The sequence below is a fragment of the Colletotrichum lupini genome, chromosome 4 (assembly GCF_023278565.1).
Source record: "Colletotrichum lupini chromosome 4, complete sequence".
Classification (NCBI taxonomy): Eukaryota; Fungi; Ascomycota; class Sordariomycetes; order Glomerellales; family Glomerellaceae; genus Colletotrichum; species Colletotrichum lupini.
In genome coordinates, this window is record NC_064677.1 from 7,325,073 (window position 1) to 7,352,120 (window position 27,048).

At 53.8% G+C, this 27,048-nt stretch overlaps 10 protein-coding genes across 10 annotated transcripts; 6 read left to right on the forward strand and 4 right to left on the reverse strand.

Annotated features, from left to right (window-relative positions):
- Nucleotides 1-678: 678 nt before the first annotated feature.
- CLUP02_09257 (uncharacterized protein) lies at nt 679-1,288 on the reverse strand (the record flags this gene model as incomplete). The annotated part of the gene is made up of 3 exons (XM_049288236.1): nt 679-824; nt 879-1,026; nt 1,139-1,288. 3 exons carry the CDS (start codon nt 1,286-1,288, stop codon nt 679-681), a joined length of 444 nt encoding a protein of 147 aa, XP_049145380.1.
- A 290-nt stretch (nt 1,289-1,578) lies between these two features.
- Nucleotides 1,579-2,258, forward strand: CLUP02_09258 (uncharacterized protein; the record flags this gene model as incomplete). Its single annotated transcript, XM_049288237.1, has 4 exons — nt 1,579-1,683; nt 1,740-1,783; nt 1,848-2,022; nt 2,100-2,258. 4 exons carry the CDS (start codon nt 1,579-1,581, stop codon nt 2,256-2,258), a joined length of 483 nt encoding a protein of 160 aa, XP_049145381.1.
- Nucleotides 2,259-3,976: 1,718 nt separating this feature from the next.
- Nucleotides 3,977-5,005, reverse strand: CLUP02_09259 (putative effector 14; the record flags this gene model as incomplete). The annotated part of the gene is made up of 3 exons (XM_049288238.1): nt 3,977-4,047; nt 4,102-4,406; nt 4,458-5,005. 3 exons carry the CDS (start codon nt 5,003-5,005, stop codon nt 3,977-3,979), a joined length of 924 nt encoding a protein of 307 aa, XP_049145382.1.
- A 2,343-nt stretch (nt 5,006-7,348) lies between these two features.
- On the forward strand, nt 7,349-7,743 carry CLUP02_09260 (uncharacterized protein; the record flags this gene model as incomplete). The annotated part of the gene is made up of 2 exons (XM_049288239.1): nt 7,349-7,465; nt 7,552-7,743. 2 exons carry the CDS (start codon nt 7,349-7,351, stop codon nt 7,741-7,743), a joined length of 309 nt encoding a protein of 102 aa, XP_049145383.1.
- Nucleotides 7,744-7,859: 116 nt separating this feature from the next.
- CLUP02_09261 (uncharacterized protein) lies at nt 7,860-10,305 on the forward strand (the record flags this gene model as incomplete). Its single annotated transcript, XM_049288240.1, has 15 exons — nt 7,860-7,938; nt 7,987-8,026; nt 8,076-8,106; nt 8,192-8,388; nt 8,450-8,526; nt 8,569-8,666; nt 8,737-8,779; nt 8,858-8,996; nt 9,053-9,211; nt 9,285-9,339; nt 9,403-9,576; nt 9,654-9,830; nt 9,878-9,926; nt 10,122-10,184; nt 10,262-10,305. The coding sequence occupies 15 exons, from the start codon at nt 7,860-7,862 to the stop codon at nt 10,303-10,305; spliced, it is 1,425 nt and encodes a 474-aa protein (XP_049145384.1).
- Nucleotides 10,306-13,886: 3,581 nt separating this feature from the next.
- On the reverse strand, nt 13,887-16,130 carry CLUP02_09262 (CHCH domain-containing protein; the record flags this gene model as incomplete). Its single annotated transcript, XM_049288241.1, has 8 exons — nt 13,887-13,964; nt 14,241-14,421; nt 14,492-14,533; nt 14,781-14,917; nt 15,030-15,162; nt 15,296-15,523; nt 15,648-15,767; nt 16,117-16,130. The coding sequence occupies 8 exons, from the start codon at nt 16,128-16,130 to the stop codon at nt 13,887-13,889; spliced, it is 933 nt and encodes a 310-aa protein (XP_049145385.1).
- A 144-nt stretch (nt 16,131-16,274) lies between these two features.
- CLUP02_09263 (nucleoporin nup44) lies at nt 16,275-17,459 on the forward strand (the record flags this gene model as incomplete). Its single annotated transcript, XM_049288242.1, has 3 exons — nt 16,275-16,590; nt 16,655-17,301; nt 17,358-17,459. The coding sequence occupies 3 exons, from the start codon at nt 16,275-16,277 to the stop codon at nt 17,457-17,459; spliced, it is 1,065 nt and encodes a 354-aa protein (XP_049145386.1).
- Nucleotides 17,460-17,910: 451 nt separating this feature from the next.
- On the reverse strand, nt 17,911-18,542 carry CLUP02_09264 (uncharacterized protein; the record flags this gene model as incomplete). Its single annotated transcript, XM_049288243.1, has 3 exons — nt 17,911-17,948; nt 18,026-18,128; nt 18,483-18,542. 3 exons carry the CDS (start codon nt 18,540-18,542, stop codon nt 17,911-17,913), a joined length of 201 nt encoding a protein of 66 aa, XP_049145387.1.
- A 1,221-nt stretch (nt 18,543-19,763) lies between these two features.
- CLUP02_09265 (glycine dehydrogenase) lies at nt 19,764-23,002 on the forward strand (the record flags this gene model as incomplete). Its single annotated transcript, XM_049288244.1, has 3 exons — nt 19,764-20,183; nt 20,940-22,884; nt 22,941-23,002. 3 exons carry the CDS (start codon nt 19,764-19,766, stop codon nt 23,000-23,002), a joined length of 2,427 nt encoding a protein of 808 aa, XP_049145388.1.
- A 1,016-nt stretch (nt 23,003-24,018) lies between these two features.
- CLUP02_09266 (serine carboxypeptidase) lies at nt 24,019-25,622 on the forward strand (the record flags this gene model as incomplete). The annotated part of the gene is made up of 2 exons (XM_049288245.1): nt 24,019-24,247; nt 24,307-25,622. The coding sequence occupies 2 exons, from the start codon at nt 24,019-24,021 to the stop codon at nt 25,620-25,622; spliced, it is 1,545 nt and encodes a 514-aa protein (XP_049145389.1).
- Between the last annotated feature and the right edge of the window lie 1,426 nt (nt 25,623-27,048).

Genomic DNA, 27,048 nt, shown 5'->3' on the forward strand with positions numbered 1-27,048 from the left:
AGTCATCTTTGGTACTGTCGTGGTGATTTTTGACTTAAGTCCGAGTTCCTGGCTTACACCTGAATTCCATAGCCAAGACCAATACTCAGCGACAGTCAGGTCAAGCTTTTGGCAAAGCATTTTCCCAAGAGGAACCAAGAAAATTGTGGCTCCGCCGTGGATAACTTACACCTTGGCTTTTGGTCGCGCCCCGTCCTATCAGCCTGCGATGACTTGACATCTCAGCTCCTAAGACATATGCAACCCATTACCAGTGGTATAAGTCAAAATTATCATGAGGGGTTTATTCACAGGTCGGAAGTTGACTTACAGCTTGTATCATGTCACCAACATATCCAAACTGCGTGGCCATCCCGCGCATGTCTCAGAGGCGCTGCATGCCAAGAACCAGGACGTCTGCCCAGGTGATATCATGCAAGCCACCGACTTCGCAGCTTCGAATACCTGGCCAGGTGTCAGAACAATGAACAAACATCCCAAGACGACATCGCAAGACGAATACTAGCCAAGTACTCTTACATCGTCTCCAAGTAATGGGGTCCGAAAAGCCTGAGCCTTGAAGCAAAATCCCCCGTGCCCCCCGCCCCCGGAAGACCGGGTGAGAGGCTACTCCTGCCGCCCTGAGACAGCGACTTCACCACGACTATAGACTAGCAGTGATCAAGCCGCCGGCCTGGGTCAGGGTGCATGAGCTCGCATGGGAGCATGTGCCCGCGGCCAGGCCTCCGGGCCCAGATTCTGCGCGACAGTTTCCCCAGATCTGCCAACATATGCCTTGTCCCGATTCGGTGGACATAGGTGGTAGTAACGGCGAGTAATGGCAGCTGAGTTGTGTCTGACATCTTCCGTCTTCGGCCATCATCATCTTTGGTATTCACTCCTGGTGTGAAGACCGATGAACGAGAACATGAGCTCGACGACCATGTGGCCGACGGCAGCAAAGATTTGAGATGTACCATGAGTACCGGGTATCTGCTTCTGTCTCTTCCTATTCGTGAAAGTCATAGTTATCCAGTTCAGTAGGTACTATTGGCATGTCAGCAACATCACCAACATCAGCTCCTTGAAGGACTCTTTGCTCAATAAGAAGCTTGTCCCGATCCTACATCACATTGCTACTCCTTAGCACACTCCTAACCTTCTCGGCAGACCGCTTGTCCGTTTTACTCAAGTGGACAGCCATGTGGTGAGTATATCTCCTCAAATCATTCATCACCTCTTCTTCTGGCAGATTTGTACCTTCGTCGAGGATCTCGACTGGTCCTGACAGGGACCTTTTCGTTGCCATCTCTAGGCTGTATTACCGCGCCACAAGAAGTCAGTCTCTGGACAAGTCTTTCACGCAATGATGATCGAACGATACATGGAGTTGTCTGCTGAAGCAAAGACCTCCCCTTACACGGCTGTCTCTCGATCGCTAGTCCGTAAATTCTGACGCCGTGATGATTTGAGATAGGCTACCGTGCCAGCTTCGTCATATCTAGGCCACATTTGCCTGCCTTGAAAGTCGACTTCATTATCAATCAAATCCTAGATAGAGGGCGTGTATTAACAGCACGAAAATGTTAGAAGCACGCAATGGCGACCCTTGAGGGAAAGCGAATAGGAGGAGCCGCTACACTAGTCTCGATGCCAGGGATTGATATAGAGCAATGGAGTGAAAAGGGTTCGAAAATCCCGCGAGTCTGATCCGGAAACGAGAAGAGTTACCACCCATAGGATGAGAAATGAAGAGACAGGCTTCTTCGGCGCTTCATATATGCCAGGCCATATCGAATTTGAAGTCTTCTCTTCGTCGTCCACAACTTAGCCGATGTCATTCCCGATCCTTGGCGATGCCTCGCTAGATTCCGCGCAGGAGTCCTTTGCTTGCACGGAGAAGCACTCGACTCGCTGAACCATGTCGTATCTGACTTCAGCGGTGGGAGTCCGGCGCAGGCCATCCTCCAGAAGCCAGAGGCGTGTGTCTTCGACGTTTTTGCCCTGTTGTTCATGGGAGGAGAGTCGCTGGCTTCATCTTTGGTGAGTAGAATCCCAATTTCCTGTTCGCTTTTCTAAGCCTTGAGTCAGTATGATACGAAACTCTGAGCTCTGCTGAGCGGATGGCGTTTGTAGCAATCGGACCTGGTGTGTCGGGCTGGTTTCAAGTTCGATTATGGACGGGAGGTACGGATATCGACGGCGGGGTGCTGGGTAGGGCACCTATGTACCTAGATACGTGCCATATCCAAATGGCTATCAACCATTATCATGCCTAAGACGATGCGTGAAACGAAGTGATAGAGAGCCGTTAGCAGAGGCATCTATATGCCCGAGGCTTACATCTAAACGAAACAACGGTCAGTAACATATAAAACCTGTAGGAAAATACCCTTCTCACGCACAAGAGCTTATTAGCATCAATCAACTCCTCGATGTGCCAATCCAAAAAAGACACCACGAAATGAGAAATCTTGATCAAAAATCATGGGGAAAACATGCATGTACCCACAGCGCTCGAGGTAAATGAATTAGTCCTCATCGCCGCGCAACCCTCTCATCGTCTCCCTTTCTCCCAAACATCCAAAACCCTGGGAAAACCAAACTCTCCTCCCACATACCCGTCAACCCCCTCCCCTATCTTCAAAGCTTCCCATCTACTCGAACACGGCCATGTCAGCCATCTACACGCGGATAGTACAAAGTCGCAGATTGAAAGAAACGACGTTAAACCACCACCTAACACCCCCACATCCAACCATCCCATCCACTGGCACCGTCCGAACCCACATCTTCACAGCCATCAGCCGCAGCAGCACGTTTCACAATGCTGTTGGAGACTTGGGCTCAGGGGCGGACCACACTGCCACACGGCGGGAACACACGCGCCATCAGGTGGCGGTGCGTTGTCAGGAGTATATGCTGTCGACGAGTTGAAAAGAAGAATGCATCCCCTCTTGCGAGCCTGGCTGTTAGTGGTGTTCGCCTTCCAAGCCCGCATTCACTTGAAGATCCAGTATCAGAATGTTTGGGACACAATAGCCGACCTACTACAATCACTTTGTGCGGCACTCTCGACCATAACCACGCACTTCGAGTCCTTAGTCCTTGCACACCGGAGCAGCCGATATGTGCACCAACGAAACGTCACTTCACAACGACGCACGCAACCACGACACAAGACACAGTCGAATTGACGAGCCAGCGAGACCTGGCAGTATGACGCAGTAATCCTATTCAGTACTGAGGATACATGTGTATCAAGAGGAAGAGACACCAGACACAAACAGCGAACATCACTCAAGTCTTCACTTCACGACCGATTTGTCCTCGAGAACATATCTTGCGAAACCATAAAAATCATGGATTCCATTGCCTAGCCTCCCTAAACCCGAAATTCAAGTCGAAGAAGAACCATAGGTACAGAGAACCAAAAGAGTCATAAACAGGGTGCCGGAATTTCACCCAGGCAGATTCATAACCCAGACGCCTGTCAAGTGACAGACCGGGTAAATGACTGCAAGGGACAAAACAACCAGGCCAAGAATCGAAAAAAGAAGAGCAAAATGCAATGTTCCATGGTGGGTTGGTTCCCTTTCCCCAAAATGATTTTCTTTGTTCCACGCCAGATCCGTAAATGCATCATCATCAATGTCCAGTTGTCCTTGAATCATGGTCTCGGCCGGCGCAAAAAAGACGTTTGATTTTCCCATCACGCGAGTGCCTTGAGGAAGTTTTCGTATGAAGAGAATAGTTGCCCATGCCATTCGTGGGCGACCAAAGCGCATGATTCAAAGGGTCCCAGGAGAGGGACGAGGAGATCGAAAAAAGGTCAAGCGATCTCCTGTTAAAGTACAGCGGTAGAAGAGAAGAAATGCCTCGCTAATGCGACGGAGCTCATCCGCACTCGTACCCGGTGGCCGTGTCGCAAACAAAACCCAGTTATGCTTCAAGCGGGCAACACGAAGGGTGCAAATGCAGTTGCGTGTCACGACACTTAGGCGACGTTGACGGTGGCGGCGTTGCCGGGAGGCAGGACGTTCTTGTCGAAGCTACCGATAACGTTGCCTGTACCATCGTTAATATTGTACAAGTGGAAGATATGGGAAAAGATCAACTTACCCTGGGACTTGTAGTTGCAGACGGTGTACCAGCTGCCAATGGAGCTGAGGGTACCGGCAGCGCAGTAGTAGACACCGCAGCCAACCTTGGTGGTGTCAACCCAGACCAACTGGGAGAAGTGACCCCACTGAAGGAAGTTGGTCATGTCAGGGCTGGCCTGGCCGTAGCCGGTGTAGAGGTTGAGCTCGCCGTTGTACCACTGCTCGGTGATGGCACGCTGAGCAGCCTTGGCCTCACCCAAGTTCTCGGAGCCAGTGGCACCCCACATGGCGAGGTTCTGGCCGTAACCGCCACCACCAGTAGTCCTAGATGAAGGTTAGAGACGGAATGGTTCCATGGTTCTCATCGGTACTTACATGTCGTGCTCGAAGACGCAGGTCTTGACAGTGATGAGAGCGTAGCTGGCAAGGTCGGCATCCCAGGTCAGAGCGGGAGCGGAGTGGTTGGTGCGGTGGATGTTGTGAGCATCAATGGCGGCAGTCTGAAGGTCGCTGACGGTGGCAGCGGTGCTGGGGGTAGACTGGGTAGTCTCGACGACGGAAGCGACGGGAGCAGCAGAAGAGGAGGCAGCGGGCTCCGAAGCGACGGGCTGCTCGACAACCGGCTCAGGGGTGGGAGTGGGAGTAGGAGTGGGAGTGGGAGTCGGGGTGGTGGAAGCCTTGGGAGTACGAGAGCGGCGCTTGGTGGTGATGGTAGAGAAGACAGGCGCGGGCGCAGGGGTCTCCTCAACCTTGGGGGGAAGGCTGCTGGAAGGAGTGGCAGCGGGAGTCTCGATGGGGACGCCCTCGGTGACGGTGACGGTCACGTAGGTGATGTCCAAGACGGTCTCCATAGCACGGGGGTCGATGGCGGCACCCATGGCCAGGACGGCGCCAGTGGCGGCAAGAACGATGGAAGACTTCATTTTAAAGGTTGAATTGTGAAATCAACGAGAATAAGTCTGAACGATGGTTAGCTTCGCCCGGCGAAGTGGTGTTATCTGAGTGAATGAAGATGAAGCGAAGGGAAGTGAGTGAAGTGAAATAAATGAAGGAAAGTGCGAATAAGCGCTGGCTTGCTGAGGAAAAAAGAGTGTGATGAATGAGGGTAAGACAAGCATCTCGAGCAACATCAGGAAACACCAGCCTGATATATGTCCTTCGTGAGGTGACGAGACTCAGCCTTAGTCGCACGCTGGCACGCCAGCTGACACGACTCGATGCCATCGACCCGGGCCCAGGCGAACTCGTTGTTCAACCAAGCGTGAGTCAAGTGGGCACACGTGTCGGGCGAGACAATGAACAAAGAAAGGTCTTTGTCCATTGTCGGCGGCAGCGGGCTGTATCGCGATGGCATTTGACTGTCTTGAAAACGGCGTTCCAAACAATGCCATTGACGCGATAGGAATGAAGATATGGTGGGGAATGTGGGGAGGAAGGAAGTCTGGGTCAGTGCCACTTACCTTTTTTGAGTTTTTGATGTCTTGAAGAGATTCGCGGAATCTGGCTACCGGGGATCTAGTCCGAAGGTGGTAGTTGTGTTGGGAAGAATTTGTGAGTTGGTTTGTCGGAGGCAAATAAATTCCCGTGAGGTAATTCTCAGAGCCAGCTGTGTGGTGATCGAGCACTGCTGATACGGTTCCGTCAAGGACCTGGTGGTGTTGTAGAAAGAGTGTGGTTGAACAACGGTTGTGTTGTTGAAGTTGGGAAGGAGTGACCGGTCGGAAGTCGTAAAATCTTTTTTTTGGGTGGTGAGCCGGAAAAAAAGAATTCTCGTGAGAAAAGTTGCGAAGGAGTGACAAGAAGCCTTATGCTTGTGGTTTTTGGGTAGAGAACGTGAAGAGGTATCGGGATCCGTAAGGAATGTCGAGAGCCTATCCTTCTATCCTGGAAGGTTGAGGGTGCAGGAAAAGAGGGGATTCGAGGTCGGGACCCGGGGGCGATGTGATTGGTTTTAAAAGGAATGGACGGTGTCGAACAGACACGATGGCGACCGAGGCCTGGGCGGGAGAAGAGAAGGGGGGTGAAGGGGGTCGAACGAAGTGGTCTCCTGGGAGTGGTGAAGCAAGAAGGAGAGACAAGATGTTCTGGATGGCGACGTCTGGCTACTAAAAGGGAGCGGACAGGACGACGGAAATCCGCGCGACTGGGATCGAGGGACTGGGCGGAGAGGGACTGGGCGGAGAGGGACTGGGCGGAGAGGGACTAGAGTCTGAGCGTTGGGTCCAGTGCAAGTCTAGTCCAGACAAGGGTAGAATCCAGGGCAGCCGGGGGGAGGCGATATGCAGTGTTGGCGAGGATGTTGGTGTGCGTGGGTTGTACCACGGACCGTGGATAGCGCCTGGGCTAGGTTGCTGAATGGTGATATTGCTGGTGAACTGTGGTGGTTGAGTTGACGGGGTCGAAATGACTACCGCTGCGTGAGTGTGGATATGAAGGCGACAGTTGGGGTGTGTGAGAAAGTGAGCGTGTGAGGAGTGAGTGAATCAGTGAGTGAGTGTGGAGGTTGAGATGAGTGGTGGTGTGAGGTCTAGGTTGGCGCTGGATGCTGCCCTGGCGCGTGGAGAGGTGTGAGATTTGCGAGTTACATTACTCCGTAGAACACTGGCGTAGAAAATGAGCGACCTGACGAACGCAGGACGGGACGACGGGAGTGCAAAGTGAACCCTGCAGGAAGGAACGAACAAACACTGTTGCTGCGTTGCAGGCTACAGGCTACAGCGCAGATTCGAAAGCCAAGAAGCGTGACGAGGGTCAAGTGTTCGTGGTCCGTGGGAGCGGGATCCGGCCAGAAAAGGTGGAGGCAACGGTGATGAAGGGCGATGACCTGGAGGCGAGACAAGCAAAGCAAGAGCTGCGCAGGCCCAAAAAGAAATTGGTCTTGTTTGGTTTGTCCGGGGTCACGATGAACTGTGGAAGGGAAGGGATGAACTGTGTTGCTCCTGCACTCTGCAGCGTGTGCCCGGTGTAAGTGGGAGGGGTGTATTGGAGATTGAATCGAGGTTCTGCAGGGGTGGACGTATCATTCCCCTCCCCCTCCTCCACCACCATTCAAGGGAAGGAAGAAACGGATTTTGGTGAATGTAGAGGCAATAGAAGGAAGGAAGGGACGGAAGAGAGGGAAGGACCAACAATGGCTTTTCGAACGGTCCCTTCTCACTTCCACCCTCGGGAATATACGTCAATGCCTTAGCTAATATTAGTTAGGTAAGTAGCTACGATTACCTATGTCCAGTCCCCCGAAAAGATGCACATGTCAATTGATCTTCATGGGAGAAGGCATCAAGGCGGGTAGGAACAAAGTCAAAATACTTTATTTCATCCTGGCGACTGGGGGAACAGACCTCGACAGCAGCACAGGCTGCACGGCAACAGTAGGAACAGCAGTACGCAGTAGAAATAGCAGCACAATGCTGAATTACGCCTCACCGGTGGTCAGCTTGTCAGCCCAGCATGCACTGCAGCACCTCAGCTCACCTTATCCAGGGCTCTGCCTCCCATCTCGCACCATGCAACGAGCAGATCCTCGCATCTTGGCTCCTCCCATCGCGGCACCGCAATGCACCTTGGTCTAGATGATGTCTATCACTGGGTCAGCTTCCCGATCGAGAGAGGCCGATTTTTCCGGTCCAGATTACTGCATGCGGTGAGTCTGCACGCCTAGATGAGGGCAATTATACAACATGATCTAGACATCGATCCCTTGTTGTTCTCTTGATTTCACCACGCCCTCTGATACGGGTATGCGTAAACGTGGACAGCAAAGGTTAACCCCTCACCATGACAACGGGTCTCTACCACAAATCTCAAGTCAAGGTGTATCAAGGAGCGGATTCAAGCGTCAAGCTGAAGCCTGAGAGTCAGCTACCCTGCTGAGTCCTGGATCCCGATGCCCTTTCGTCGTCAGTGCCGGCGACAGCGCGCTCCCGTCCCTGTGCCCTCAGCTTGTTCAAAAATCACCGCAACGGCCTTGGCTGACTAGTACCATGATACCAGCACAGATGACACTATCAACTTGTCTGCAATTGTAAGTGGAATCACGATAGGGAGGGGGTCGAATGGAGGGGGAAAAGGGGCTTGCAGATTCCCCAGCGCCTGTTTCTTTGGTTTAGTTGTTGCCAATACCAGCTAGCGCACCTTCGCTCCGCCCCTCGTCCCAGCGCCTCGTTCCTGCCACGCACACCCCTTCCATTCACCCCTCCCTTGCTCTTTCCTCCCATGGGACGATGAGATGGATGTTGCCCTCCCGCCCACGTCCCGACTCCTGGTCTCCCGGCATCTCTGGCCAATCCCCAAGCAGCAGCATGCAGTAGCCTCGTCCCATTGGTCCAACACCAACGGCTGACCGAGCCGGTGCCTTGCAGATGCAGTCGTTCTTGCCCTGATTGCTGCAAGGGTCTGCTGGGCGTCTCCATCAAACAGCCACTTGGCCCGGGGAGATCCACCAGTCTGAAACGGCCTTAATTTCGGTGGGGACCCGTTCATCCAGTCTTTCCGCGAATTGCTCAAAGCGTTGCGTGGACTGTGAACTGTGCACCTTTCTATGGATTCGTTCTATTCTGCCAGACTCACCAAAGTGCCACAGAAGTGTTTCTCTGTTTCTATGATTTCTCTCGTTGCCGCCCATTTCACACTGTTTCCTCTCTGTCTCTCGTAGTCCGTCTCCCGAGCAATGGCCCAAGCCATGGCGCTTTCACCGGGTCGATCGCTGCAACGCTGAGGACTACGTATACGCACGCTCACACGCTGTACTCCTGTCAACCATCCCCGGTCGGCAGTCTGCGTTAAACTTTACTGCCGCATCACCTTGGCCGTCTCTTCCGCTGTCTCGCCAAATGACCTCATTATACTTCGTGGAGACTTTTGTTGGCCCCCTCTCCACATCACCATCTGTGCCGCTTCTGTCATCCTGCCAGCGTCTCATCGCACACGACGCATCTCTTGACGTCTGATTACCGATGACGACCAACCAGGAACAAAACCTGGCATCCTGGTACAGCACTCACGATGAGCGAGATGAAGCTGCAAAATCTTCCGGCCGCCCACTACAGCAACATCATGCTGCCTTTCCGGGGTAGAGGAGCAGAAGCAGAAACCGATACGGATCCCTCTCTCATTATCAGCTATGGGCAGTGGGCACGGTTCATGGACGCCGAAGCGGATCCTCACTTGCACCGATAACTTCCATTCTCGATTGCTCCCAAGGAGCCTTGATGACGGAGAAGGGGGCAAGAAGCTTTCCATGCCATGCTTCCCCAGGGTGTAAGCCGCGTGGTGTTGCTCGCCGAACTACAGGATACGCAATGATTGCCATGCACCCAAGGACGCCTCTTCAGCTAGAGAGTCCGCGTGTCCATATCGAAGGCGTTCTTCTGGTGCGGCGACCGCCGAAGAGGAAACTGTTCATTCGCCCGAGCGCTACATGACTTCCGACGGCAGCGGGACACTAATGCCATCACTTACACCACGCACGGCCGACCACAAGAAATATGTCGTGGTTTAGGATGACTCGGGCTCCGGAGTTTGGCACCTGACCACTCGGAGAGATGCAAAAGACGCAATGGATCACGGCAGAAACGATGGCATAAGTCAACGGTCGCTTCAGAATCGTCTCCCGCTGCACTTGACGTTAGTCCCCGCGTGGGCAGCATCTTCCAACGACCAAAGTTTGAGACGGTCTTCTCCCGAAAGCCAATCTGCCCCCCTCTTCGCCAGACTGGAGCCGTGATCAGCAGTATTGATCGAGATGGCGTATGTGACAGACAGCCAGCACAGCTGATTTATTCTCCATCGAACAGTCCCGCCTTCTTGGCGACCAGTCCCCAACGAACTCGGGTGGCCAATGCCGTAAGAAAAACCACAGACACCAGGCAGGCCTTTTCATGATTCAACCATTGCCACCTAGTAGCCTGTTAGGGACGACACTCCCATCATCCGCCTGACTTTAGTACCTCATACTATCTGACGTGGTAGCCTCGAGCTGAAAGGGTCTGGAAACTGAGCTGTACTAAACTATCCGTACAGACATACAACGCAACATAGCGACGAGACGTTGGGCTAGTTCGCCGATGATAGCTCGGAAGTTCCCTCCCCTGCACATGGGAGGTGCACAGATGCATTCCCCGACATTAGTTGAATGCAACCTTGCCAATCGCCAATGACACTTAGATCCTGAAGCATAGAGCTTCATCTCTTGTTCTCCAACTTCTCTCAGATGGAAATGTAATCCCATCTCCAAGGATTCGTACGCGGGATGGTCTACTACAGCTTAGATATTGGTTTTCATTCTGCAGGCTTCCAGCGGCTTAACCTACAACCCATGTGGTGAAACTAATTGCGGAGACGAGGGGACCTCTCCGACATCGCTATCCTAGACCGCCAGAGCCTGACCGCCAGGGAACCCCCTCTGTCTTTGTCGGTTCATCTCATTTCTCTATGCAAATGAACGCAAAGCTATCAGATAATCAGACGTTTCTCTCCCCTGCTGTTCGCGGTCCAACCACACTCAGTCATGGGGCGGGCACGACCATCGAGATAGCGGGACAGGGTTCAGAGAGGACCACCTTGAGGTTGCGCACCCACCAGGAAATGAGGTGTCGTTTACTTCCAGGGCACCAAACATCCTTAATTTTGACCCAGGAGATTTTGGTGAGAGTTTTTTTCTTCTCTGCCCCGCGGCCCTCTTTTTACCACTGCCGGCGAACCGCGGGCCTTGCGGCACATCATGTCAGCGTTCAGACCGTCCGTCTCCGGGGAAGACGGCATCTCCATTATGGATCCCAAGATCTGAAGACCCGGCCGCTGCTAGAGCTCAAGGCTATCACCAGATTGCGGATACCAACATCGGCTCATCTCCATCCCATACCGGGCAAGCTAATGCCGCACAAGACATTTAGTGACTAGCGCCGCTTGCTTGCTTGTTGGGCTGCGAATCCTTCAGAGCAAATCTGGGAGAAGAGTGCCAGCTCTGTCTTGAACCGCCAGCCGTAAACAAAGCCGGTTGACGGCCTCGTTTGCCAGAACGAGAGAGGCAGAACACCAAGCCTTCTGTCTGGATTTTACCGTACAAAGTGCATCCGGTTGGCTGAGAACCACTTGGATCGCCCAACCACTTCGAGACAAGCCGAAACATGTTGTTTGACGATGGGCTGCGGCCAATTTTTGCGACCTGGTCGTTCAGCGCCCGGGAGTTAAGGTTGCGCTACCCTAATACCGCTTTAAGCGCCTGGCATGATAGAGCCCCTCCATCTCCCCTCTGCTCACATCGTCGACAGCAGAACCCTGACGTCAAGCCAACGGCGGTTTCACGACAGCGTCAAACACGATGGGATTGCTTCCTTTGATGCATCATGGTGGCGGGAATATCACTAATGACTGTTTCTTTTGAGATGCTGACGAAGTCTCAATGAAGGAGTCAGATCCAAGGGGTCGAATGCCGCAGGATCTGAACACGGGGTTCACAATCTAGTCCACTGTCTTAGACAAGAAGACAGACCCAGATTGAGGATGCCGAACGCTTCAACGATGGAGGACCATCCAGCAAGTGCAGTTTTAGCAATGGTTCCTCGGTGTGGCAAATACATAACACTCAGTCATGCTTAGACACTGTACGACAACATTGCCGCGGTTCTTGGATCGGATGGCCTCGCACTCTGAGTCTCAGATCGGACAACTCTGGGGGAGAATACATGGCCGGCTGCCACTATGATTTGTACGACTCTCCCCGGACGAGAGCATGAGTCTCTGTTTCGCTCTGCCGGTAAGTGGCATCAAGGCTCTGGACTGAGTAGAGATGTTGGATTCGCCTGCATGGCTTCTCGTGGTGGCATCGGACTCATCATCCCCGGCCCAATGTCTCAGATAGAGACATTCAAGAATCATGGGACACACATCCTACCCAGCTGGTCCTCTTCATTGTCCCTCCTCAGGGCAATTGTACCCGAACGGCCTTTCTAGAACCTGTAACACCTTTCGCGTGCTCTCCTTGAATAACCAAATAAGCCGCTACGGTTGTTTGATTTCTTTCCACGGCATCCTTAGGTTGGGCCATCTTCGTCGGTGTGATGCCTGGGCCGCCGTCGCGCAGGAAAAGAATAGCCCGTCAGCTTTCTATACGTCCATCTCCACCGTTTCTTACTACATCTGTTCGCCTACATCGTTTGGCACATGACACAACGTCCTACCCGCCTAGAAGCGCCTTTATGCTTCTTTTGTGGCTTTTGTGGATTTTGCCTCTCTGGAGAGGTAGTTTGCGTGAAGCAGAAGGTCTTTTTAGGAAGTTGGGCTAGGGTTCGATTCCCGTTCGTGTCACCATCTCTCGACTGGTGTTTTGCCGGACAAAATTTGCTTTCTTTTTAATACTTATGAATGGACAACACGATTCCATACGTCTTCAATAATGTAGAGAAGATGTGTCGAAAAAAGAAAATGTCAAAAATAGAGGTTCGAACCGGCATAAATAATGCTACAGCGAGACGCCAGGCATCTGTAGACTTGAAATGGCAGGTTCGCGTCAGTGAAGGAGAAGCCGCACTCGTAACCTTTCGGCCAAAGTGTACTTTCTCGCCCACCCCGACAGTACGCTCCAACTTGGCGGGCTATAGAGGACTGCGCGGAATACGTGGACTGCGTGCGGCCACCTTGAGTTGAGGACAACAAGGTTACGAAGGTTTGGGGGGCCACAAAGGTGTTCTATGTCTCGTCAAAGGTGGTGAATCAGAGGTGGTGGCGTTCTTGTCCTGTGGGAAGCCTTGCGTCGGAAGCATATTGTGCTCTCTGAGATACACCGGCTTGTCTTGCCTAAAGGAGTGATTTCTTGCCTCGCTGCAGCCCAGGTTACGAGCATTATCAAGTCGTAGCCAGCTTCGCTGGGAACATCGACATCACCATGCTCGCTGCGCAACTGATTCCACATCGCATCTGTGACGAAGCTGGAGTGGCTGCTCACATATCAATCAGTAGAAGATCCCACTCACTCCGAGAAGTATTACCAAAATGTGACTGAAGTGAATACTAGATGTCATCTCTAGAGAATTTGTCATGATCTTTCTCACCTTGTCACTCCTGCAGAAGGCGTAACCGAACTGGCCCCCGCCCCATCTCACGCTGACCCTTTATGTCTCGGCTACCCGCTGACAGCTGGATACTGCAGTGTCTGACAGCTCAGACAAGAACTTACGCTTAGCTTGTTTTACTTTATGATCCTAGTGCTCGTGGAAGCAACCTGGGCATCAATTGTAACGTCACATGTCTTTACGAGATATGGGCAGGGCAGAGAGAAACAATTTGAAGAGGCTCTTGTGAGTCTAGATTGTTGAAGGTCTCCTTGTCAAGTACACGTGGGCTAAAGTATGGCGGTAGTTGAGCTAGATGAAGGCGCCCAGCTTCTATGGGTGTACTGGAATCAGCCTCGGCTTCCCACTTTCCTGTGAGAGACATCTCAGGTTAGTGGGGTTTATGTAGATTGTTTTGTTTTACGAATAGTAAGATGGGACACAGAGACTGCGGATAGTAGTGACGGGCGAGAGGCGCGAGACTGTCTTGGGGTGGCGATCTGTGCTACGATTAGTAGTGATGGGACGGCGAGAGGTAGCGAACATGAGAGAGTGAGAGGTTGTAAGAAGGTTCGCAAGGTTTCGGATGCTGGCGGCTTACTACTTCCTTTGCTGTGACATCTCGGGCAAATGCCTCTACTCGTTGTGGACAGGGGAGAATCGTATTTCCAATAGGGGACGGAGTGTTATTGACGATGCTGTGCCTTCCTGTCAGTGGTGTTGCTTGTCGATTATCTGCTACAGCATATCGTGATCACTCGAGACTGAACATGATTGCTTCAATCGAGAGATTGGCGACAAAAGCCAAAATGGTCTTGCCAAAGATACCTTTCTAGCGAGACGGGCTCGTAGTTAAGTTATGCATCACCTACCCGAAAGCCATCAGCAACCCGGGGAGCTGAGCAAGGTAGAATCACGTGAACGCACCGTATATTCATCCGGTCTACACCCAATACACCCACGAGAGTGAAGCCAAAGCTATATACCCCCCCTCAACTCCGTTCTCGTTACCAGCCAGCAGGCGCCCGTCTAGGTCGACGGGTCAGGTCAAACTGGCTGGGTGGTGGAGTGGTTCAAGGTCGACAATCAAATTACGCCCACAGCCTACTCGACGACAGGCTACGAGTTCGAGTCCGATTCCCAGCAAGTGCGCCAGAGATGTAGCCCCCAGTTCAGCACCGGGGGGGTGAACTCTTTTGCTGCTTTGATTGACTTTTACTATAAGAGGTGCTGAGGGTAACCTGGAGAAGTGAAGACCTCCGTGACAATATGAGGTTAACCGCTTCCATCTAGTAAAAGATCGTCCATATGCCTGCCAGAGCCCTATGGCGAATTTAAAACAGTCGTGATGGTCTATACGTCTCAGCACTCTCTCCATCAATAACCAACAGGCGCACCCGACTGAAGCGGCATCAGACATTAGAACAAGTAAAGCAGATCTGCATTGGGTCGAAAGATGTTAAGAAAAAAAAAGTGAAGCCATTGGTTTGATCCCAACTCTGATTGATGACATATGTACACAGCGTTTTCTATCGCCTAGTTCCAAGTCCTACATCTTCAACACAAAGCCCTCAATTCCCCTCCGCGCGCTCACGCGGAAGAAGTCGCTAAAACCCCATATCGCCGTCTGCTTTTGCTACACCTCTACGATGCTTGTTGCTTTGACGGGGGGATGAAGGGCTTGCCCTCGAGGGTGTTGATGGCTTGGTCGGCATAGATCATGTGGTGGCGGAGCTCGACGGGGGTGACGCCAGGGCGCTGGTCGGGGATGTTCTTCTCGAGTTTCTAGTGAGATAGTGTGTTAGCTACGAGTCTGATGTTTTCATACAAGGCAGAAGGAAGTGTTGGGATCGTTCCCTTCGTCGTGTTGGAACGGATGCGCGGGATGATGACGTACCAGGTTCTCGTAGACACACTTATTGAGCTTCCACTCGGCTGGTCGGCACTGGTAAAGCTGGTGGTTACGGTTCTCGATGCAGGTCCAGTGGGCCTTGAACTGCTCGAGGCAGTGGGTGTTGATATCCTTCAGCCTATGTAGTGTCGTTCCCATGTCAGCAATTCGATATTCCTATCAGATAACACCTGCTCTCGCGACCCATTAAGCGGCAGCCCGTCGGCAACATGACAACGAGGCTCGCTGCAATAGCAATGGATTCAACGTACACGCTGGAGGCGCATCTGGTGACCCGACGACCCTCCTTCAAACAATCAAACTCGCCGCGGCCCGTGCTGTCCGTCTTGCACTGCATGAAGTCGTCATTGTATTCGCGGCAACGGGCGCCGATGAAGTAGGACGCCGACAGAAGAGGCGCGGAGCTGGCACCAATCTCCTTGACCTTGGGGATATCGTCGGGCAGAGGGGTCGTGTCGACCTGGAACTGCTGGTTGAACCTGGCGCTGGGTGTTAGCCTCTCTCTAAAGCTCTCTGTATCGCAATCGGCCCGGGGTCTTCTTCGGCGGTGGTTTCGCTCAATTGGCCTGCCTATTCGGCCTGGAAGGGGGACGGAGAACGTACTGAGGCCGTCGGTTAGCCATGGCTGCGATTGTTGTGATGGGACCTAGGAGGAGGGCGGAAGGGAGTGGTCGAATCGGCGGTTCGGATGGTCTCCAGAGCAAGCTTTCCGGGCAATGGACGCTACCACGAATTGATGTGAGGTCGATTTAGGAGACGCCTGATTGGATCGGTTGGGGGCGAGGCTGAAGTGGGACTAGTGTGGCTGGGGTATGGCCTATTTGCAAGGCTCGGTCTGGGAAAGTGTGGCGCCCGGTGAAGGCTACAGCAGCAGCAAAGCTCCGATTTATTATTTTCGCGTTGCTGGGCTCGGTCCTCGTCTCCCAAGGGTAGCTCCGAACAGCCTTGCGACTGATACCCAGCGAGCCATCTCCGCCAACGCCTGAGAGAGAAAAAAGCGGTCGACCGCCTTCTTCGCGCCCTGGCTGCTCCTGGAAGTTTCTCTTTGTTTTGATACCCGCCGGTCCCTCACCTCAATTCCTTCATCGATTTTACGCTGAGCTTCTTGGCTTATTGCTTGCATTTCGCTGCAACTTCGCGCACCAATCGCCGTTATCCGACGACACACGCGACGGGCCTACGCTTTGCTTCGAACACCATCGAAAAAATCCTTAACGCTCATTCCACACCATGAGTTTGTTCGGCGCACCAAAGCCCGCTGGGCAGACTGGAGGTCTCTTTGGAGGAGGTAGTTTCGGCGGCAGCACATTAGGACAGTCAACACAGCAGCAGCCACAACAGCAACAACAGCAGCAGCAATCCGGCATGAGCTTGTTCGGAGGACAGAACCAGACCCAGGGAGGCGCATTCGGCAACTCCATGGCTCAGTCTCAGCAGCCGCAGCAACAACAGCAGCAACAGCAGCAGCAACAACAAATGCCCAGCCTGTCGCAGTCGCAAGCACAGCTCTCGAGCTCACTCTGGCAACCCGGAAGGGATACGCCTCGTACGTTCCTATGATCGCCCGGCAGCTTATTATGTCTGGACCAATGCTAACTCATATACTGCAGAGAACCAAAAGCCCATTCCCGAACAAATGTCCCTCATCTTCGAGAAGTGGAACCCCACGAACCCCAACTGCGCATTCAAGCACTACTTCTACAACAAAGTCGACGAAGCCTCCGTCCCCTTCTATAAGCCTGGCCCACACGAAGACCCGAGTGACTGGGAGGAGGCGCTGCAGAAGAAGCCCGCGCCGGGCTACATCCCGGTTCTTTGCACAGGCTTCTCCGGCGTCGCGGCCCGCCTCCAGACGCAGAAAAAGGTAGTGGGGGAACTCAACGTGCGCCTGCACCAGATCAACGCCAGTCTTGACGCCATCCTCTCACGGCACGACCTCGAGACCAGTGTGCGTGCCCTTGCGGCCCGTCGCCGTCACGTCGTCCTTCGCGAGCGGTGTCTCGCGCTGGCTGCCCGCGTGCAGGTGCTGCGCAACCGTGGATACGCTCTCAGCGGTGACGAGGATGATTTGCGACTCAAGCTGGCGGAGCTGGAGCGCAACGTGCAGGACCCTGCTCTGGCGGCGAGAGAGGAGGAGCTCTGGAGCCGCTTGATTGTGCTCAGGGATTACGCGGACCAGTTGATGAAGGAGACGAATAAGCCTGCCTTTGCGAGCGGCGAGGGTTTGAGCGAGGAGACTGAGCACAAGACGAAGAAGGTACGTTCTTGCAGCCAGGCCGGTTACTTGATTCTGGTCGCTAACAGTGGTTGTAGGTCTTGGAAGATTATGAGAAGCAAATCCAGCATCTCAAGAAGGAAGTCGAGTCCATTACAAAAGACTTTGCGGACTGGGAGAAGGAGCGGAACCCGAGCTAGGGTACCTAGGTTGTTTGGGAAGGTTATTACCAGGCGTGTCATAATAGAGGACGACGCGAGCGGACGCTTTTATGTACGGGATGAAAAAGGAGATGGCCTACTAGCCGCATCAAGGAAAATGACTGAGAGAGGGTATTCCCTCCAACAACGCAAGCAATGAAGGGAAGCTTTGAACAAAAGTCGTGATTTCTTTAAACCCTGATTCCGATGTGATCTATACCCATAGTCCATCCAACCAGTTGTCGTCTACACTGTACAGATGATATTTATTTTACAACAGGGGTAATTATTCCCATTACACATCCCTGAGGCGGGTTGGTGGCTAGCAGCGCATCATTGGTGCCGCAACCAGATTGCTCGTAGAGAGCACCCCCTCGCGGTTCTTGTTTTATTGTCGTGATCCTGAGCTTTGACAAGCCCATCGATTTGTCGTCGGTGAATGGCAAGTCCTTTACAGGACCTTGGAGGCGGCATCAATGACAAAAGGGGCTGGACAAGGAGTCTCTCGTTAGCATCTACTCTGGAGATCTTTTTGCATGTACAGGAAGAGAAGGGGTTGCGCTTACAGAGATACAGAAGGACGGCAGAGACGACCACCTGCTGGATGGAGAAGTTGGCCTCAGCCTCCATCTGCTTGATCTCCTCTTCGGAAAGCTGGGGGGGGCGCGACTGCGGAGAACGATGGTCAGCTTTGCTTTCAGTGCGATTCGGCTCGCAAGAGGTAGGTAGGGCACATACATCCTCCAAACATCTTGTTGGTAGCTTAGTGGTATTGACTTGAAGGGAGTGGATAGGCGTGGGCGAGGGTGCAAGATGGGCGGTTCGTTCGTGATTGGGATTTCGCGTCGGTGCCAGGTACAGCGATGATGTCGTCGCAAAAATTTAGAGAAGCTCCATTTCGAGCTCCGACCCGGCTGGTACGTACCTAGAGCCTCAAAGTTGAGGTCTCCACAGGCGCATGCTTAGGTACTCACTCTCCTTACCTAATCGAGTTTGCACATGCACAAAAATCAGGTTGCTTACCTTAGGTAAGGCGGCTGGTGGGCATAAGTTTATGAAAGAGATGGGGAGACCGGGAAACATTTCTTGGTGGCAGGTCTGAGGTGGTGGTGGTATACTCGGCTCTCTGACCGAGCACTCGGTTTCTCATCCGCGCCCCTCCAACCCTCCAAACCCAACGACCGCTTGGGAATACACTGCGCAAACGAGACCCCCAGAACCTAGTCTCCCGCCCGCCACCCTTCACGACCTGTCATTGGCCTTCACATCCGTTTCTGGACGTAATGGCGGCGGCTCATGGATGGCTCGCCGAGCAGTTTGCCTAAGGCGCCGGGGCCCCAAAGTCAGGGAATGGCTGGGGAACTGGAGCCCACCTACAGACTACGGATCATAATCCAACTGGCACCCATCATGAAGCTTCCCTATCGTCTTGACCGCGCTTATCAGCGAGCGCCGCTGCGCACCCGATAAGGCCAAGTCTCACCTCCCACCCTCACCTCTCAGGGTGTTGGTGCGCGGTTCCCAGGGATCCCGTAACCAACCGAAAGAGTTGGTGTTTGGCGTCGGGTGTTTAGGGTGTCCGTTGCGGCGGCGAACGAGCGGGCGGTCCAGTATGCAGACGCAGTAGTCTGTATCCCACTCTGTAATCCGTAGGGAGATCTACTTGTGCATACCCAACCTTACTATGCTACTGTGAAGGTAGGTAGGTAGGTATACGACTCAGGAACGGTATCCCTGGCCACGTCTGGTGGCCTGGTATCCGTACCTTTGGTGTTTTAACTATGTAGTACGTACCGCTGTCTCGATAAGTAGCCGTTGCCGCAAAAAGAAAGAAACGAAAGGGCGGATGGCTGCCGGTCCTCGAGCTCGCCCTCACCGACTCCTTCATATTTGAAGAGCATTCCGGAAGCTGTTCTGTTGTATTCGTTTACTTTGGCTTCTATTTATTCTTCCCTAACAATCATCCCATCTGCTCAACAGAAACCTCTTTCGCGTCAAGACCTGGATTCAGGTGTTTTAAAACGATTTTTGGGCTGCGTGCGAGAGCTTGGTCGCTTTTATCCCGAGTCGCATCTCGGATCGCACGTTGGTGGCGACAAGGGTGTTACTTCTTGAGCTACAACGATATCGGCCCCAGATCCGAGCAATACTTGTATACGCACGACTCTCTCAACCACAACACCTGCCCTTCTTCTCTTTCTCTCTTCTTTTCTATTCTTCTTCAAGACACACCTCCGACATTGTAGAGTCTCACTGGCATCTTCATCTTCTTTGTGTGAATTGCCACTCTACTCACTTCACACAATGGCATCACTGAGATTGCCCCTCCCCCGCCAGCTTCGGCTGGCTGCCCCGAGGTCAAGGATCGCCGCCCGCCAGACACCTGCTTCCTCGTGGGTTTGCAACTCATGTGTGTCAAGCTCGGCATCGTCCTCGCGGATTCCCCGTGTGAGGACATTCAGCGCCTTTGCAGCTCTTCAGAATGCCACCAGCGCAAAGATTGGCTCAGTCGATCCCTCCCTTGAGCCGCTGCAGAGGCCCGAGTCCTTTATTCCCCGACACATCGGACCTGATGTTACCGATGCTGAGGCCATGCTGAAGGCGCTCGACCCTCCGGCAAAGTCAATTGACGAGTTTATTGCCCAGGTTGTCCCTCCGGATGTCATCTCCGAGAGGAAGACATTTGGTGCTTGGGACAATGAGGGCCCCCTCGATGAGAGCAAAGTTCTGGCGAGAGCCACTGCCTGGGCCAAGGCCAACGAGGCGGCTCCGAAGCCTCTTATCGGTGCTGGATACAACCCCAGCGTCACGCCCCGTGTAATTCAGACCAACGTCCTCGAGAGCCCTGCTTGGTACACCAGTTACACCCCCTACCAACCCGAAATCAGCCAGGGCCGCCTTGAGTCGCTTCTCAACTACCAGACCATGGTGTCCGATTTGACCGGGCTCCCCATCGCCAACGCTAGTCTGTTGGATGAGGGTACGGCCGCCGCTGAGGCCATGACCCTCTCCATGAACGCTCTTTCATCATCCCGGGCCAAGAGACCCGGCAAGACCTTTGTTGTCTCACACCTCGTTCACCCTCAGTCTATTTCAGTCATCCAGAGCAGAGCTCAGGGATTTGGCATCAAGGTCGAGGTTATCGACGTCAACGCAGCGGATTCTGCAGAGAAGATCAAGGCACTGGGGCAGGACTTGGTTGGTGTCATGGTCCAGTACCCTGACACCCAGGGCAAGGTTGAGGACTTCAAGGGACTCTCCGAGCTTGTTCATGAGCAGGGTGCCCTCCTCAGTGCCGCCACCGACCTGCTTGCCCTGACGGTTCTCACGCCACCCGGCGAGTGGGGTGCTGACATTGCCTTTGGCAGTGCCCAGCGCTTCGGTGTTCCTCTCGGCTTCGGCGGACCCCACGCCGCCTTCTTTGCCGTAAAGGAGGCCCACAAGCGCCGCATGCCCGGTCGCTTGGTCGGTGTCTCCAAGGACCGAAACGGCAACCGTGCCTTGAGACTGGCTCTGCAGACCCGTGAGCAGCACATTCGTCGTGAGAAGGCAACCAGCAATGTCTGCACTGCTCAGGCTCTTTTGGCCAACATGGCTGCCCTGTTTGCCGTTTACCACGGACCCGAAGGCCTGAAGGAGATTGCCTCGAGATTGGTTCGTCTTGCCCGTGGAGTCCAGGCCGTTGCCGAGGCCTCGGGTCTGGAGACCGAGCAGAGCGGCGCCAGCCCTGATGGCAAGGTTCTGTTCGACACCGTCGTCATCAAGGCCAGTGACCGTTCTCAGAAGATCCTGGCCGAGGCCAAGAAGGCTGGTCTGGGCTTCCGCGATTTTGGAAACGGTGATATTGGCATCAGCGTCAACGAGCACGTCACCGAGGAGGTGTTCAAGTCCATTGCCGCCGTCCTCGGCAGCGCTACCGGTACCCAGACCGCAGAGGTTGCGAACAAGGCCTACGGTGCTCTCACCCAGGACATCACCGAGCTCCTTCCCGCTACTCTTCGCCGCCAATCCGCGTACCTCACTCACCCCGTCTTCAACACTCACCGCAGTGAGACCGAGATCCTCCGATACATTCACTACCTCCAGTCCAAGGATCTGTCTCTTGTTCACTCCATGATCCCTCTCGGATCCTGCACCATGAAGTTGAACGGCGCGACGGAGATGGCTCTGATCACCCTCCCCGGATTCTCCACCATCCACCCTCACACGCCCGCAAGCGAGCTCCCGGGCTACACTGCCTTGATTGAGAGTCTCTCTGACCAGCTGAAGGGTATCACATCCATGGATGCTGTCTCTCTGCAGCCCAACTCTGGCGCTCAGGGTGAGTTTGCCGGTCTCCAGGCCATCCGCAAGCATCTCCTCTCCCAGCCCGGTGGTCAGAAGCGTGACATTTGCTTGATTCCCGTTTCCGCCCACGGCACCAACCCTGCATCCGCTGCCATGGCCGGCATGCGTGTCGTCCCCATCAAGTGCGACCAGAAGACCGGTAACCTTGACATCGAGGACTTGGAGGCTAAGTGCAAGAAGCACGCCGAGGAGTTGGGTGCCTTCATGGTCACCTACCCTAGCACCTACGGTGTCTACGAGCCCGCTGTGAAGAAGGCTTGTGAGCTCGTCCACAAGTACGGCGGTCAGGTCTACATGGACGGTGCCAACATGAACGCCCAGATCGGTATCGCCTCGCCCGGCGAGATCGGCGCCGACGTCTGCCATCTCAACCTCCACAAGACCTTCTGCATTCCCCACGGCGGTGGTGGCCCCGGTGTCGGACCCATCTGCGTCAAGGAGCACCTCGCTCCCTTCCTGCCCGGTCTCGCCCACGACGCCGACCAGGCCATGGTTTCCAGCGCCCCCTTTGGCAGCGCCGGTATCCTCCCCATCAGCTGGGCTTACAACGCACTGATGGGCAACGACGGTCTCCGTCTCGCCACCAAGACCGCCATCCTCAACGCCAACTACATCCTCGCCCGCCTCAAGCCTCATTACAAGATCCTCTACACCAACGAGAACGGCCGCTGCGCGCACGAGTTCATCCTCGATGCCCGTCCCTTCATCGCCACCGCCGGCGTCGAGGCCATTGACATTGCCAAGCGTCTCCAGGACTACGGCTTCCACGCCCCGACCATGAGCTTCCCCGTCGCCAACACACTCATGATTGAGCCTACGGAGAGTGAGAGCAAGGAGGAGCTCGACCGCTTCGTCGACGCCCTCATCAGCATTCGCGAGGAGATTCGCGAGGTCGAGGAGGGCAAGCAGCCTCGTGAGGGTAACGTTCTCCGCATGGCGCCTCACCCCCAGATGGACGTCATCTTGGGTGACGGCGAGGGCAAGTGGGACCGTCCTTACTCCCGCGAGAAGGCTGCGTACCCCCTGCCTCACCTCAAGGAGAAGAAGTTCTGGCCTAGCGTGGCTCGCGTTGACGACAGTAAGCTTTGTCTCTTTCCAGATTGATATATTGGAATCTTTACTAACAGAGTATAGCATACGGTGACACTCACCTGTTCTGCACGTGCCCTCCTGTCGAGGATACCACAGCAGAGTAAATCGATGATTTTGCATCCGATAGACATGATACCAGCAGACCATAGATTTGTGCCTGCATGACAGCTTTTATGTCTTCAACACGGGAACGGCTAGGCGATCTCAGACAGGGCATCTAACCTGCTGACATTCCTCTTGTTCCTTGACATCCTTCAACATTTTTCCAATCATCTCTTAGCAAGCGGGGATTTGAGTTCCTACGATTTCAACAGGGAATACACATACACCTTCATGTTTACTATATATGAATGTGCGGGCGGGTTTATGGGGCCGGAGACATGGGCCACCGGGGAGTTTTAACAACAAAACAACGAAAATGGTTGTTTTGTTGGGGCTATTGCATTATCGGGCGTGCGAATTTGGTTTTGGTTATCTAGGTACCTAGACTGGCATTTCTAGCCGGGAAAAATATTGATATTGATAAGTTCAACGTGAAGTGTTTGGTGATGTTTGGAAAGATGTGTGCCATTATGATCGCCTTTCCACCCTCTTCATGTTTTGGTGGAATCATACCCAGAAGAAGCCTTCCAACTGCTTACTTTCATGGTCTTTGGCTCTAGTGGGGAGTCTTTAGACAGCGTCTACCGCCCTAGGCAAAATCAACTCTTCGGGAAGTGAGCAGGTAGGGTGGCAGTGTTTTGTCATCCAGAGAGCATCCTTTCCATGATAGAAAACCCTGCGAGAAATGGGGTTTTGGGTATCTAATCTGACTGATGACTTTCCATGGTAGCCATGTGCTCCTAGGCGGTCGGATTACATGCAGTGATGACCCGAAGATTCAAGAGACTTTGTGTTCCCCGGTACACCGAGCCGACCCCACTCGGCGGTCCGGCCTTCCTGATCAGGACGCCGTAACCTTCCAGGTTCCCACCTCAAAACTCCCTCAGAACTACCTATGGCTCACCATCTGTGAGCTTACTTTACTCACCTTTGTCACGTCTCACTCCATTGTCTCTCATCAATTGATTGTCGCAGGCTTTCATCGATTGAGCGTGTCCTAGCTCACAAGCAAGCCAAGATGGTCCGGGTTACTTCTTTAGCAGTGTCCGGACTCACGCTCCTCACTCGTTTCGCCTCCGCGGTCGCGACGCAGGCAGACATCGAGTCGCCCGATTTCACCACCCTCTCGGTGCCGGAGCACCCGCACCACGCTATCCGCATTAAGGAGCAGAGCGATGAGATATGCAACGCGGGCTCGAGGCAGTGGACCGGATGGCTAGACACTGGTGGCAAACACCTCTTCTTTTGTGAGTGAAATGTGCCCAATAGATTGGAAGTGAACGCGCGACTAAAGCGATAATGATAGGGTATTTCGAGAGTCTAAACGATCCCGAGAATGACCCCCTCAGCCTCTGGATGACAGGCGGACCAGGCGGAAGCGGTCTCGTGGGCCTCATGCTAGAACTCGGACCTTGCCTCATCAACGACAACGGCACAGGCACAGTACACAACCCCTACGCCTGGAACGCAAACACCTCCATGATCTTCGTCGACCAGCCCGCCGGTACGGGGCTCTCCTACTTCGACGAGGACGTCACCCCGCCCGCGACGTCCTACACCGCCGCCGAGGACATGAACATCTTCCTCCGCATCTTCTACCAGGCCTTCCCCGGCCTCGCCACCGCGCCCTTCCACATCGTAGGCGAGAGCTACGGCGGGCACTACATCCCCGCCCTCGCGGCCGAGATCGTCTCCTACAACACCGGCTCCCCGCCTCCGGACTTCAAAGTCCCGCTGGCGTCGGTGCTCATCGGGAACGGCTACGTCTCGCCTGCCGACACGACGTGGGGCTTCTACGATACCCTCTGCACCACCAAGCCCGGCGTTCCGGAGCCCGTGTTTAACGAGAGCATGTGTGGGTTGATTGCCGATGCGCTGCCGCGGTGCATGTACCTCCAGCAGGCATGCTACGCCTTCCCGGACCCCATCGTCTGCGGCGCCGCGACGGACTTCTGCTTCGGGCACGTGGATCTGCTGTATTACCAGGACGTCAAGGCCGGCGGACGGAACCCGTTTGATATCACGCGGCCGTGCGAGACGGAGAATATCTGCTACGGTGCCGGGGATGGGATTGAGAAGTATATCAAGACGGAGCGGGTGCTGGCCGCGCTCGAGGTGCCCGAGGCGGTAGGCAAGAACTTTAGTCTCATTTCCATGGACGTCAACGAGCGGTTCGAGCTTGCGGGCGATGTGTTCTTGAGCACCGAGAAGGATGTCAAGTATATCCTCGAGAACGGGGTCGATGTGCTCGTGTATAACGGCGACTTGGACCTCGCGTGCAACACGGCTGGTAACGTGCGGTGGACGAATAAGTTGTCGTGGGCTGGGCAGGTTGAGTTTGTTGCTAAGGAGCTCGAGCCGTGGTTCGCTGTCAAGAAGGGAGGGGAGACGGTTAAGGCGGGCATGTGGAAGCAGGTTTCTAAGAAAATGAAGGGGAGTAAGGAGACGAGGCTTGCGTTTGTGACTGTTGCGGGGTCGGGGCATATGGTGCCGTTGGACCAGCCTGAAGTTGGGTTGCAGATGGTGAGGAATTGGTTGTCTGGGGATTTTGGCAAGGCTGTGAAGGGTGGTCCGGAGATGGTGGTCCAGGGCCAGAAGGAATTCGTGTCTTTGGAGTTGTAGTCTGACACGTTTGATGACAGAAGTTGGACACTTTGATTCGTTTGTTTTGGTAGCTGCTGCTGGATGTGTGATTCCGTGAACGTTGATGGATACTATTCCTACGAAATCGCCAAGAGAAAGACACGAGTGTAGCTATTTGAAAGACAGCGAAGACTTCAAGAGCACGACTATGTGAGGAAAGCCGAAATTGATATGAGTTCGTCCTCACGGTGTAAGTAGCCCACAGACCACCAAGCTGAAGACATTCTGCGAGAAGCTCGGTGTGCGCATCATCGACTACACTCAGGGCGACTTGATCGATCCCCTTCAGCAAGATGGTGCCATCTTCGATCTTTTTGTTGATAATGTCAGCAACGACCATAGGCTGTTCGAATCTGCCCATCTATATACCTTTATAGAGACCAAGTCCATCCAAGTTGGGGGCGAGTTCAGTACCTTCTCCATTGTCAAACCTGCACAGAGAGCGTCACTTCCTGGTTCCATGAGCGGAAGCAAGTGCGGAAGGAAAATCAACCGAAGAAACGAACGCAGAACGCAAGGAAGATGTTACGGATAAAGGACCGCGGCGAAGGTTTTGCGGCTTGAAATTATACAGGAAGGAAAAGGACGATGCTTTGGCAAAACACAGAGAAGGGCACGTGGAAGAAGGGAGGGGGGGACTCAGCTTCCCCAGGGTGGACGAGACGGCAACCTCAGGGAGCGCGTAAAGCTTCAAGGGTTGAGGGCCAATTCAGGTTTCGAGGTCATGAGGCAACATGACGGAGAGTTCAGAATAGTTTGCAACTACAGGATCACTTTCAATACGCGCGGCTTGATGTTCTACAATTGTTGAATCGCAGCCCTTGCCATTTGTTGGAGTCAAACTATGGTTCTAATAAGGCTCACGATGCGGAGTAGGGCTCCAAGATTTAGAACGTTGCGGCCCGGGGCGCCGTCGTGGGGGTTTGGAACAAGTACCTGCCATTTCCAACGGCACCATCCTGTCGGGTTTATTCACCAAAATCTACAATGCACAGATACATCGGGAAGAACACATGGGGAAGGCATCCAATTATCCGCGCGGCATCACCATAGGTATTCGAAGGATGATTGAGGACAAGGTAAGGAGAAGCCGGGGCGCGTCTCGTTTGTTCGATATTCTGCCACGGAAACCGGATGACTGGGAAAGAAACCACTGGATCCCTTCCAAGGTTCATTTCATTTTCCGTGCTCACGCACTAGAGCTAATGAGCCAAAATCTGACGGATGAGCTAACAGCTGCAATTTCTGTGGGTATTTACAAGGGGACGGGAAGCAGTTGCCAACTTGCCATCTCATCTTTCTGTCCCCCTACAAACAAATCTGCTTCACCTTCTCCTCTACAAGACACCACCGAAGCATCTTATCAGCCTCAGCACATCTATCAGAACGTTTGTCATCGACAACA